The sequence below is a fragment of the Bos taurus genome, chromosome 11 (assembly GCF_002263795.3).
Source record: "Bos taurus isolate L1 Dominette 01449 registration number 42190680 breed Hereford chromosome 11, ARS-UCD2.0, whole genome shotgun sequence".
Lineage (NCBI taxonomy): Eukaryota > Metazoa > Chordata > Mammalia > Artiodactyla > Bovidae > Bos > Bos taurus.
Window position 1 is genome coordinate 68,139,557 of NC_037338.1, and position 13,851 is coordinate 68,153,407.

A 13,851-nucleotide genomic window follows, 5' to 3' on the forward strand; every position below is an offset into this window, starting at 1 on the left:
ATAGGGACGGAGGGGCACAAGATCCCATTAGGAGTCAGAGGGATCACATTTCATTTAGGGGCATCAGGCAAAACTTCTTGGAGGATATAGAAATTGAGATGGGCCTTGGGAGATGAGTTTATTCGATAAATAGACAAGAGAGAATGTGTTTCAGGTGAATGGAGCTGCATGAGCAAAGCATGGGATGAAAGTGAGCATCGCCCTGTTTTGCATTTTAGCTGAGGCCTCAGGAAGTCAAGATAAATACATGGCTTGTGGCAGGAATGTACTGGCAAAGTAGGTGTTGGCTGATTAGGAGACTTCTGGGAAGGCAGGAGCCATAGAGGGGTCCTAGGGTACTGCTGACATGGAGGCTGACCCAGAGGCATAGCCCAGCAAACAAATGCCAGAATCAGGATGCTAGATGGAGGGGGTTAGGGAGACAATAACCCATAGGTTGGTATGGTAAGGAGGTTAGGAGAACAGAGTACAGTATAGTCGGGTCAAGTACAGGAATTCAAGAACAAAGTCTCTGGATTTGGCTGCCTGTATGCTTTTATGCGGGGTCTGCCCTGGTGGCTCAGAGGTTAAAGCCTCTGCCTGCAATGCGGGAGACCTGGGTTATGTGGATATTTACAATAGTGAATGGGGTGCTATTGAGGGTCCCAAAGGCCAGACTCCAGAGCTTGTACTAAATCCAACAGGTGGTGGGGAGCCATCATGTATCCTAAGCAGAGGAAAGACACTGTGAGAGTTTGTCCTTTTAGGAAAATGAATCTGGCAGGACTCTGGAAAGACCGATTAGGAGGTAAGACTACTAGAGGTAAACTTTATAGTTATCTAAGAAGAAACCCTGAACTGGAGTGGTCGTGGTAGGAATTAAAAAGAGAGGACAGATGCAGAAAGGATTTTAGAGCTAGATTTTGCATATTCAAGAACTCTGAATGTGAAGGAAGAGAGCAGTTTAAATAATCAAAGCTATTTTGAGGATTCAAGTCTAACATACCAGAAGAAGGGTAGTGCCTTTCACAGAAATGGGGTAAAAAAGCAAAAGGTGATGAACCTTCTCCCCTCAGCTGAAAAAGAGTTCTGGAAAAAGGATGGTTGTATCTATTCAGTTCAGTTCAGTTGCTCAGTCGTGACTGACTCTTTGTGACCCCATGGACTGCAGCACACCAGGCTTCCCTGTCCATCACCAACTTCCGGAGCTTACTCAAACTCATGTCCATCAAGTCAGTGATGCCATCCAACTGTCTATCCTCTGTCGTCCCCTTCTCCTCCCACCTTCAATCTTTCACAGCATCAGGGTCTTTTCCAGTGAATCAGTTCTTCGCATGAGGTGACCCAAAGTATTGGAGTTTCAGCTTCAGTTTCAGCTTCAGCATCAGTTCATCACTTCCAATGAATATCAGGACTGATTTCCTTTAGGACTGACTGGTTTGCTCTCCTTGCAATCCAAGGGACTCTCAAGAGTCTTCTCCAACACCATAGTTCAAAAGCATCAATTCTTTGGCGCTCAGGTTTCTTTATAGTCCAACTCTCACATCCAAACATGACTACTGGAAAAACCACAGCTTTGACTAGATGGACCTTTGTTGGCAAAGTAATATCTCTGCTTTTTAATATGCTATCTAGGTTGATCATAATTTCATGGCTACAATCACCATCTGCAGTGATTTTGGAACCCCAAAAAGTAAAGTCTGTCACTGTTTCCATTGTTTCCTCATTTGCCATGAAGTAATGGGACCAGATGCCATGATCTTAGTTTTCTGAATGTGGAGTTTTAAGCCAACTTTTTCACTCTGCTCTTTCACTTTCATCAAGAGGCTCTTAAGTTGTTCTTCACTTCCTGCCATAAGGATGGTATCCTCTGCATATCTGAGGTTGTATCTATTATCCTCTTATAAAAAAAAAGAACAGAGAATAGATTCCTAAGGTATGTAAACTTAAAATTCTATAGCTTCCTCTCTACACCTCATATTTTTGTAGATCTGTAATTTTGCAAAGAATGTATGTATTTTTCATTTCTCCCTGAAATATTTAAATAGACTCTCCTCTGTAGCTCATCACAACTCCCCATATAGTATAAACAATAAAAAAGATTGAACACTCACCCTTCATATATGAACATCCAGGTGTGACTAAGATGAGGGGCAAATTTGAAGGATCAGAATAAAGTCTCTCTGTAAAAGCTGCTGCAAAAAAAAACCAGACAAACAAAATTTATGACATTTTTAATTTGAATTCATAGTGGAAAAGTTTGGTAGGATAATGCATCATGGGAATTCATGGGCGGTTATAAAAAGTTTCACATCAATAAAGAAGATGTTGTACATATATACGATGGAATATTGCTCAGCCACAAAATGAACAAAGTAATGCCATTTGCAGTGACATGGATGCAACTGGAAATTAACTAAGACAGAGAAAGACAAGTAACATATCAGTTAATGTGGAATCTAAAATATGGCACAAACGAACCTATCTACAAAACATACTTGAAGACATAGACAACAGACTTGTGGTTGCCAAGGAGGAGGCAGGGAGAGATGGATTGGGAGTTTGGGGTCGGTAGATGCAAAAAAGTATTGCAATTTAGAGCGGATAAACAACAAGGCCCTAATGTATAACACAGAGAACTATATTGAATGTCCTGTGATAAACCATAATGGAAAAGAATAATTTTTGAAATGTATATATGTGTAAAAAAAAAAAAAAGGAAAATGAGTTGGTTTCTATAACATTTGCACAGGGCTTCCCAGGTGGCCCAGTGGTAAAGAATTTGCCTGTCAATGCAGGAGATGCAAGAGACGAGGGTTTCATCCCTGGGTCAGGAAGATTTCCTGGAGGAGGAAATGGCAATCCACTCCAGTATTCTTGCCTGGAAAATTCCATGGACAAAGGACCCTGACAGGCTACAGTCCATGGGGCCGCAAAGAATTGGACATGACTGAACAACTGAGCACATACACACACACCGTGACATTTGCAACAACAAAAAGTTCAAATGACTTTTTTTTTTTCCCCCAGGAAAAAAGAGCACAAAAGTCTATTTTTATTTATTGTAAACATTTCCAAAAGATAAGAAGTAGTCTACCATAAGAATCACTCAAATGAAAACTTTTAATAAAGTTAAAAAATGTTCTAATCAGAGATCAGAAAAGAGAGCTTGGAAAAGAAAAACACAATTATAGATCTTAAAAAGGAGTAGATACTATCAGCTGCCAATTTAAACCCTATGAAGTGCCAAATGGTGAATTTTGAAAATGAATTTGAACTGTTTCAAAACTCAGAGAAGATAATTAAGAGATAAAAGTGAGGAGCGAAAGGTAAGAACATGGATGATAAATATGGGTGATCCAAAGACTCTGAGAATTCCAGAGAAGGGGAAACGTGTGATCCTGGTCAACACGTACTGACTGTTAGCAAGCACTGGGCATTGTGCTAAGTAATGCACTGGTTTGTTTTATTTAACACTTCCAGCAGCCCTGGTAGGAAAGTACTGTGATCATGCACGTTTATAGATAAGGAAACTAAAGCTCAGAGACCTCAACTCTTTTGTCTAGTGGTAAATAACTACTGGGGCTTCCCTGGTGCCTCGGTGGTTAAGAATCCACCTGCCAGTGCAGGAAATGCAAGAGACAAGGGATTGATCCCTGGGTCAAAAAATCCCCTGGAGGAGGAAATGGCAACCCACTCCAGTATTCTTGCCTTGAAAATTCCATGGACAGAGTAGCCTGGCAGGCTACAGTCCATAAGGTCGCGAAAGAGCTGGACATGACTTTGCAACTAAGCAACAGCAACATATAACTAAATCTAGTGTCTGTTTCCCTTCAAAATAGACAAACACTCCGAATAAGAACTTTTTTTCTTAGAAAGCTCTGTGTATGTGTTAGGGTTATGCCAGTGTCCTCAGAGGAACCCACATTCTCATTCCTCGCTCACATCGCATTCCCTCCCTGTCTCCTCTCCACCAGGCACAGATGAAGATGCCATCATCAACGTCCTGGCCTATCGCAGCACGGCCCAGCGCCAGGAAATCCGGACAGCCTACAAGACCACCATCGGCAGGGTAGGCCTGTGCTGTCCGCCTTGACGAGGGATCTGTCAGGCAACAGGGAAGCAGGGACCCCTTCCTACTTGGTTCCTGAAGCAGTGGCCCTTTGTTTTGGGTTTTTAAAACTTAATTTTTTATTGCTGTCTTTGGCTGTGTTGGGTCATCATTGCTGTGTGGGCTTTTCTCTAGTTGCGGCAAGGAGGGCTTTTCTCTAGTTGTGCTTCTCACTGCTGTGGCTTTTCCTATTTTGGAGCACAGGCTCTAGAGCACCCAGGCTTCAGGAGTTATGGTTCTGGGGCTCTAGAACACAGGCTCAATAGTTGTGGCACATGGGCTTAGTTGCTGCTCAGTGTGTGGGATCTTCCTGGACCAGGGATAGAAACCATGTCTCCTGCAGTGGCAGGCAGATTCTATACCACCAAGCCACTGGGGAAGCCCAGACATTTGTTCTTAAAAGATGGATCTTTTGCCTTTTTTAAAGATATTCTTGAAAACAAACAAACAGCTTCAACACATCCTAGAGTTCCTCCACTGTCCAAAGCCAGAAGTGATTTCACGGAGCTCTTGATTCACAAAGCTCAGGCTAAGTTCAGTTTCTTCCCACACAATTTCTTGCAGGGACCTAGTTGTGGGATGGACTCACTGCCCCTACCCGGCTCTGAAGCACCAGGGAGGGCTCTGCTTCCCATGTTCCTTCCCTCAAGCTGGTGGCTTCCTTTGGCCACTTGTGAACAAATTTCCTCCAAACTGATTAAAATATTAAATCCAGTTTGTTCTAAATAGGCTCTCCTAGGATTTAGGGTCTATTCTGACTCTTCTACGTAAACCCATTTGTGGTATATATTCATTCCTTTGAACGATCCTCAGTGAGGGTCACCCCCGCCAGTTATAGAATGGGATTCTGTGTGTGTGTGTGTGTGTGTGTGTGTGTGTATGTGTGTATTTTATTGGCTTGTGCATTCAGAGGTGGTTCACTCACCATGTTTCCCTGAGGAACCCTGTCTCAGTTTCATTTCCAACAGCTCACTTACCAGAGTCATTCACCCGGTCTTATATCACTGAAAGCCTATCTGTGTGATTAGAGAATCTTTTTATTGAGTAAACGTTATCAGTGAGTGCCTCCAGGTCTCAGAGTGCTGTTAACTATGTGATAAGTATTTCTGTTCCTGGATAATTTATAAAAGCTAGTCAGATGAGGCTGTTTCCCAAAGATAGGCATTAAGCTGCTGGGCAGGACAGGCCTGGCTTAGCTCTTCTGGGGAGCATCTACATGCCAACCTTGGCTGGGCTCCAGCGGAGGACAAGATCCTACCCATAAGGTTGCTTGGACTATCTTCTGGGCATTTTAAAGTCTTCTCCATCCCCAAAGAAATTTAGTGAACATGCATGTGGTGCGTGAGCTAAAGTGTCGCCATGTATTTGGGGTTGATTTATTCAGCTTTAGAACTAAGCTGATCTGACAGCAGTTTGTTAAGGTGAGCAACCCTAACAGATTGACTGAATGCTAATTTATTTGTTCATTCATTTGTTTGATACATGTGGATTAACATAAAAATAGGTACAATAGATTAAAATATAGTGTTTGTGGACTCAAGTTTGTGAGAATCTGCGATCTGAACTTGAAAGCAAATCACCTCCTTACTAGTTAGTTGATCTTAAACAGGTTCTTAAACTCCCTGACATGTAGGAGGAAATGTGACTATAAATGTGTTTAGAATTTGGTCCTTTGTCCAAGTAATTATTACGTTTCTTTTTAACAATTGAGCCTTAAGAATTAATCATGAATGATTATAAGAATGCAACTAAATGCCTATTTAGAAGAATAGTAGAAAAATAGAAACAGGGTATTGATTAAAGAAATTGTATTACGTCCACATATAGAAATTTCTGTAGCTGTTAAAAATATTGTAGGTAAATACTGACTTGGAAATATATTCAGGGTGTGTTCATAAGTGAGCAAACACACTGATCTCGGGACCCCTTTGCCTTCTTAAATTATTGAAGACTTTTTTGTTTTTGCTGGTTACATCTATTAATATTGACCATATTAGAAATTAACACTGAGGATATTTAAAAATAAACATCTGTTAACTTATTTTAAAAACAATTAAAACTCATTGCATGCTAGCAAAAATAACAATTTCAGGAAAAATAGCTTTATATTCCAAAACAAAAAAAGTAGTAGTGAGATGATTGGCGTTGTTTTACATTTTCAAATCTCTTTCAGTTCAGTTCAGTTCAGTCGCTCAGTCGTGTCTGACTCATTGCAACCCCATGAATCGCAGCACGCCAGGCCTCCCTGTCCATCACCAACTCCCAGAGTTCACCCAAACTCATGTCCATTGAGTCGGTGATGCCATCCAGCCATCTCGTCCTCTGTCATCTCCTTCTCCTCCTGCTCCCAATCCCTCCCAGCATCAGGGTCTTTTCCAATGAGTCAGCCCTTCTCATGAGGTGGCCAAAATATTGGAGTTTCAGCTTTAGCATCAGTCCTTCCAATGAACACCCAGGACTGATCTCCTTTAGGATGGACTGGTTGGATCTCCTTGCAGTCCAAGGGACTCTCAAGAGTCTTCTCCAACACCACAGTTCAAAAGCATCAATTCTTCAGCACTCAGCTTTCTTTATAGTCCAACTCTCACATCCATACATGACCACTGGAAAAACCATAGCCTTGACTAGACGGACCTTTGTTGGCAAAGTAATGTCTCTGCTGGTGTCTGCTTAACGCAAGACAGCTGGATTCTCATATGTGCTTCTGCATTCACCTTGTTGCGATACCTGGTGTTGGTTACAGTATGAAGAAAACCTGGTCTTGTACAAATAGGTAGTTGGGAAGGGGAGGAGTATTTTCATAGCCTTTTCACATAACTGTGGATCTGTAGACGTGTTGAGCAGGCTTTGGAAAGCTCCACTGGACAGCTGTGAGGGGATGAGGGTGTAATGTCAGATCCGAGCATCTTAGTGTTTTTATGAAGATGGTTTCGAGGACATGAGTCCCCTGAGAGGGTCTTGGAGACCTCAGGCATCCCTGGACATCACCGAGGGCAGCTGGTTTCTGTTACTGGAGCAGCTAAGCAGAGCACTTCCTTGTGTCCCAGGACCTGATGGACGACTTGAAGTCAGAACTGAGTGGCAACTTCGAGCAGGTGATCCTGGGGATGATGACACCCACGGTGCTGTACGATGTGCAGGAGCTGCGAAAGGCCATGAAGGTTCGTGCTCCTCTCCTCCTGCTCTTGGGGCTGGGGGTGCAAAGGCGGACTGCCTCCGGGCCTTCTCAAAAAGCCATGATAGAGGCCTGAGAATGTGGAGGAGGAGGGTGTAGGGGAAGGATTTTCCTTCATTTAAGACAACTTGAAAACAGGACATTACAGTCTAGCAACTGTAACTTCAAAGTTGTTTCCCCAAAAGTTAAGAAATTCTTTCTTCCCTGTGGCCCACTGGGGAGTGATTATACTTGTGGTTGTTGTGTAACTCCAGACAATTTCTTGCCATATCAGCTCCTTTTTTGAGATATGGAACTTTTGACTGACACCGTGAGTGCCTCTTGGGCTGCTGTCAGCTCAGAACCTGCCAAGAGTTCTCAGCCTCCCAAGATGCTAGAGCTACTATGCCCTACGCCAGGCTCTGCCGATTTTTAGCAACCAAGTACAAAATTCAATTATGACTGCCCTCCTCCCTCACATCAATGAATACTCAGGCTCATGGAAGGTTCTGGGCTAGTCACTGGGAAACAGAGATAACAGCCTTTGCCAGAAGAAGATTCTGCCCTTCAAAGGAAAAGTACAGGGGAGACCAAGGCAAGACAAAACCCCCAGAGGGGGTTCCTAACCAACACCCAAAAACAGCTCATGAAATGTTTGTTATGACTAATAAACATGTTGGAATCTGGATAGGAAAGTTAAAAATGAGCAAATCCTATTCCTGGAACTAGGTGAGTTGTCTTTATTCTCTGCAGATTTCTGGTTATATTCCTCCTGTGTCTGGGACTCAACTTGGTAACCTGATTCATAACACCCTCTCCTCTGGCTTTTACATTTAGGGAGCTGGCACAGATGAAGGCTGCTTGATTGAGATCCTGGCCTCCCGGACACCCGAGGAGATCCGGCGCATAAACCAGACCTACCAGCTGCGTATGTAGCATCTTCAGGGGCCTTGGTGGAGGCCCTGTCCTCTGAGAAGTAGACTGGAGTGGGAGTTTACCCACTGAAACACTGACCACGAGGGAGCCTCAGCTACAAGCTCCTCTGTCAGGCAGATCCCTGTTGATCCAAATGACTGTTGGCTTTTCGAGACTTCTCAGGTGTACCTGCCTCTCTTCTTAGGCTATCCAGTGAAGTGTTTACTACCCTGAAAGCTGAAAAGCTGTTCTTTAGTATCAAGCAGAAATCAAAGGTGTTTATTCAAATGTGGTGGCACCACTGAATCTTAGCTTTCCAGGGAGTGCCCTGGAGGAGCAGTCTCCTCAATTTCTTACCTTCAGACTAGGCTGTAGGTCCCACAGCCACCTCCAGTGGCAAGACTCCCCTCTTAAAAATCTCCAGAGGAGCCTTTGAAAGAGGCATGCCTTTTTGACCTAAGAATATAATAAAACATGTCCAAAGGTTCAGGTCCCACAGTGTCATCTATATTAGCTTAAAATGTCCAGCAGAGTGGCTAAACAAAATTTGGCACATCCATACAACATAATTATCAAAATGTATATCGGAGGATGTTATTAAATTACAATGAGTGGTATGGTATACGGATAAGGGAAAAAGACAAATCATAAAATGAGATGCTGTGATCCCACTTCTTAAAGAAACAAAAATAATATGTGATGTGGGGAAAATGAGGAAGGATATTCACCAAAATGTTATCAGTGATTATTTCTGAGTGATTAAATGAGGTTTTGTTCACCGCCTCCCCATGCCCCCCCCCCGCCCCTGCCACTTCATTTAACTCATTCAGTTTTTCCTAAGTTTTCCGTAATAAACGTACAGTTCAGTAGAAAGAAAACAAAACAATAAGAGTTTTTTGGTAGGTGTTCAGAGTGGGAGATTCGAAACCTGGGAGTCTGGTTCTAGCGCTGACTGCCTGTGGTCTTCTCCCTGTGGACAGCCCGCTGCTTGTCCCCAGACACAGGTTCAGAAGTTCTGCTCTGTGATCCCTCTGTCCTAGGGATCAGGACAGATCCCTAGACAGTAGGAACCACGAGAGGGGATTGCAGCCCCGCCTTTTCAACCCCCAATGTAAGCAACAAGGGCATGTTGTTTCTGCTCTAATCATTTATCTTCTGCTCTAATCATCCACTTCTCTTGACCATTTTACCAAGACCTTAGTTTTTCATCAGCTCTGTATGGGCTGAAGATGAGCTGCTTCAGTAATCAGGCTGGTCCAGGAGAGGACGGAAGACTCTGGGGTGTGACCTGGTGTTGGGCAGAGATCTTCACTCTGATGTCACTAATTTGACTCTCTTGCTAGAATATGGGCGGAGCCTTGAAGATGATATTCGCTCTGACACGTCATTCATGTTCCAGCGCGTGCTGGTGTCTCTGTCCGCTGTGAGTCGCTCCCACCTTTGATGGGGGTGGGGGGGGGTGGTTTATTGAGACGTTCACTCTCTACCCGCTCTTCCAGCCTTTCTCAACCTTTCAACCTCCCAAATGGGAATTTTTCCCTGTGTTTTTCTGAAGCCTTTCTGTTGTTTTATATTCTCTCCTTTAAAGACTCTAGCTAGTCATGCATCCCCATTTTTTCTCATTTATACATACAAGCACTTAATATATGCCATACAATCATTACTCAGCGCATTGAAAGTTAGGAATGTGGTTAAAAGGCAGTCTTGGGCTTTAAGAATTTATATTGTCAGAAGGGGATCTAGCAGGCCCATGTCTTGCTAAAATAAAAGCATGAAAGTATGTGCCAAAAAAGAGGCACAGAGTAGAAGAAAGGTTCAAGGAGAGATTTTGGTTGCCAAAGTAAAGAAAAGGCTTCATGGCCGAGGTGCTGGTTGAGAGAGGACTAGGAGGGTTGCTGGAATTTCAAGAGGCACAGATGTGTGGGGGTACGTTCCAGGCAGAAAGAACAGTGAGGACAAGACAAGGCATCAGGAAACACGGAGCGGGTTCAGGGAACAGTTGGCTGAGCCACTGGACTAGTAATTCTAGGAGCCAGGTGAGAAAATGAACCAGGGTCCCATGTTGGGGAGAGTTTGTGCTTTTTTCTGGAGAGCTGTGGGGAGCCTCTGAAGGTTTTGGAGCAGTCGAGTGATGTGATTGGAACTTCTTAGAAGAGTAATGTTATAGCAGTGTGTCCGATGAATTGAACCAGAGGATGGGAGCCCAGGCAGGAGGTTACCTTGGTATTCAAGATATTGTGAAGAAAGCAGGTTTGGGCCAGTGTGGGGGCAGGGATGCCAGAAAAGAGAGATGGATTTACAAGCATTTCACACAACTTCACAATTTTATCTTTAGGCCTGCCCTCCTTCCAGAGTGTGAGACTCATTTCTCACTGCCTTTTCCCTGTTTCCTTGTGGATATTCTGCCATCACCTCTGTCCACTGAGCCCTCCTAAACTATGCTTGAACTCATTTTGCCTCCAAACCAGCTCTTCTTCCTCCCTCATCTTTTTCTATTACTGTTGTTTCTGTTTTTCCAACAACCAAGGCAGAAGCCTGGAAAGCATCTCCAACTCCCACCTTGCTATGTCTCTGATGTTTACTTAATAATGCCAGCCTGCTTTTCTCTTCCTTTTATTTTATTTTTTTATTTTGGCTGTGCTGGGTCTTCTTTGTGGTGTGGAGCTCTTTGTTGTGGCATGCTGTCTTTCTCTGGTTGCAGTGTGCGGGCTTCCCTAGGTGTGGCACGGGGCCTAGAGCACACAAGCTCAGTAGTTGTGGCACTTGGGCTTAGTTGCTTCGCAGCATGTGGGATGTTAGTTCCCCAACCAGGGATTGAACCTGAGTCCCCTGCTTTGGAATGCAGATTCTTAACCAGTGGACCACCAGGGAAGTCCCAGCCAGCCTGCTTTTCTTCCTTCCTACCCATTTTTTCTTTTCCTCCCAGATTTATCACTGCAGAGCCATGCCTAGATTGTAGCATATTGGAATAGCCTAGTGATAAAATAATGTTACAAACCAGATAAAATAGCCCATTTTGCCACACTTTGGCATTCCTCTATCCTTCAGTCCCGCCCTCCTGGTGTTGGTGAGGGACAAGGCACTTTCGGGTGCTCCTCAGGCCCCTACTGTTGGCCCCAGAGTCTCTTGATTCTCCTCTTTTCCCAGCCTATGTGGCATAGTTGATCAGCATAAAGTTGCCAGTTAGGGAAATTTAAGTCAGCTGGCTGGGAAGACATGGGAATGGAGGAAGAGGAGGAAAAAGAGGGGTATGATCCTGGAAGGAGCTCTCACCAGGCCATATTTGTCCTCCTGCTCCTTCAGCTGTCAGAGACACCCACACAGCATCAGGGAGCCATACCAGGCTTGCCCTCTGATCAGATCAGAGCCATGGGAGTAACGCAAACACATTTGAAGACATCTGCCCTTTCTCCCTAAGCTACACTCATGGCCCTTCTGTCTAATTACCCTGTCCTTGGGTTCCCAGACATTCTATCTTACCAGAGCACCCAAATCTTCTTGGATCCTCTCTCAATCTCTGTGGTTTGTTTTTCTCATCCTCAGGGAGGCAGGGATGAAAGCAATTATCTGGATGATGCTCTCATGAGACAGGATGCCCAGGTTAGTAGAACTGCAGCTTCTTTCTTCTCTTTTGACAATAAGACAGGCCAAGTTGGTGGACATCTTCTTATATTTCAATGAATATTGGCCAGGCTGGAATTTGTTATGAAAAAAGATTCCCACAGGTGCCTTTAATAGCAGAAGTTTCTTGCAGAGATACCTGGGGCTTGGGGCTGGCTTGGGGCATCAGTATATAAGCATCCCTGGGTTCCAGATTTTCTAACATTGGGACCATGGTGTGGCTGCCCCCACAGAATCACGGAGTGTCTTCTGAATCACTAGGAGATAAAGGGACCTGCCTATGCTTTGTTGACCTCACCTTTTTACTTCCCCAAAGAGAACATTTAATACAACCTATGTAAAATGGGTAAAACTAATAACCAAACTCTAAGAGGCAGTTGCTTCCCTGGTATCCAGCCCGCTGATGCCTGCCCTGAAACCAACTAATGGTATTTTTACTGTGACCAGATAACACTAAAAATAATAACTAATAAAACCTAGTAAGGACCTGGTTTTGTCCTTACCAGGGGCTGAACACTGTTCAAAACTATATGAAGTATGTCATTGAATCCTTACAATAACCCTATGAACTAAGTATTGCTATTCCCATGTTATGGACAAGGAAACTGAGGCTCAGAGAAGTTAATATCTTGCTCAAGTTCCCATACATAATAAATGACAGAACCGGGATTTGAACCTAGGCAATCTGGATCTAGACTTTGTTAATCACTGTATGACCTCTGAGAGAGATTTGTCCCATTCAGGATGAGGGGCAGAAGATGAGATGGTTAGATCACATCACTGACTCAATGGACCTCAAGTTGAGCAAACTCCAGGAGATAGTAGAGAAGAGATGAGCCTGACATGCTACACTTCATGGGGTCGCAAAGAGTCAGACACAATTTAATGACTGAACGACAGTGAATCACTCAGGATTATATGGGAAAGAACCTTTTGCTTTCACTAGAAGTGAAAGGAATATATGAGTCCTAAGAGTTCTGATGACTCAGGGAGTCCCATCCCATAAGGAGATATAGGAAATTGACTTCAATCCAGAAGCTTTGAGGAAGGAGAAGGTATTGAAACTCTCAGATGCTTATGTGAATTTCAGCTACCTCTAGGAGAACATTTGGGGGCATGCTGGAAGGAACCTCCATAGCCCAGGTGAATCCTGAATTTAGTTTTTTAAGTTAATTTATTTATTTTAATTGGCGGCTAATTACTTTACAATATTGTACATTGACATGAATCAGCCATGGGTGTACATGTGTTCCCCATCCTGAATCCCTCTCCCACCTCCCTCCCCATCCCATCCCTCAGGGTCATCCCAGTGCACCAGCCCTGAGCACCCTGTCTCATGCATCGAACCTGGACTGGCGATCTGTTTCACATATGATAATATACATGTTTCAATGCTATTCTCTCAAATCATCCCACCCTCGCCTTCTCTCACAGAGTCCAAAAGACTGTTCTTTACATCTGTGTCTCTTTTGCTGTCTTGCATATAGGGGCATCATTACCATCTTTCTAAATTCCACATATATGCGTTTGTTTATATATATTGGTGTTTTTCTTTCTGACTTCATTCTGTATAATAGGCTCCAGTTTCATCCACCTCATTAGAACTGATTCAAATGAATTCTTTTTAATGGCTAAGTAATATTCCATTGTCTATATGTACCACAGCTTTCTTATCCTGAATCCTGAATTTAAATGAAGAGTTAGTGAGCAATTTATTCCTGAAACATTATATCCATTGTCACTTTTTTTGTGGGCTTGCCAGGTGCTAGGCATTGTGCTAACTACTTTACATTTTTTTCCTTATAATAAATCTATGAAGTAGGTGGAGAAGGCAATGGCACCCCACTCCAGTACTCTTGCCTGGAAAATTCCATGGACGGAGGAGCCTGGTAGGCTACAGTCCATGGGGCCACTAAGTTGGACACGACTGAGCGGCTTCACTTTCGCTTTTCACTTTCATGCATTGGAGAAGGAAGTGGCAACCCACTCCAGTGGTCTTGCCTGGAGAATCCCAGGGATGGGGCAGCCTGGTGGGCTGCCGTCTATGGGGTCACACAGAGTCGGACACGAC

At 43.7% G+C, this 13,851-nt stretch overlaps 1 protein-coding gene across 1 annotated transcript in view; it reads left to right on the top strand.

Moving 5' to 3' along the window:
* Positions 1-13,851, top strand: part of ANXA4 (annexin A4) — a gene marked incomplete at its 5' end in the record, with an annotated part of 46,649 nt that overhangs the window by 14,667 nt on the left and 18,131 nt on the right. The window contains 5 exon segments of the mRNA NM_001001440.2: positions 3,957-4,051; positions 7,138-7,251; positions 8,082-8,172; positions 9,503-9,582; positions 11,703-11,759. Of these exon segments, the coding sequence (NP_001001440.2) occupies positions 3,957-4,051; positions 7,138-7,251; positions 8,082-8,172; positions 9,503-9,582; positions 11,703-11,759 (437 nt within the window).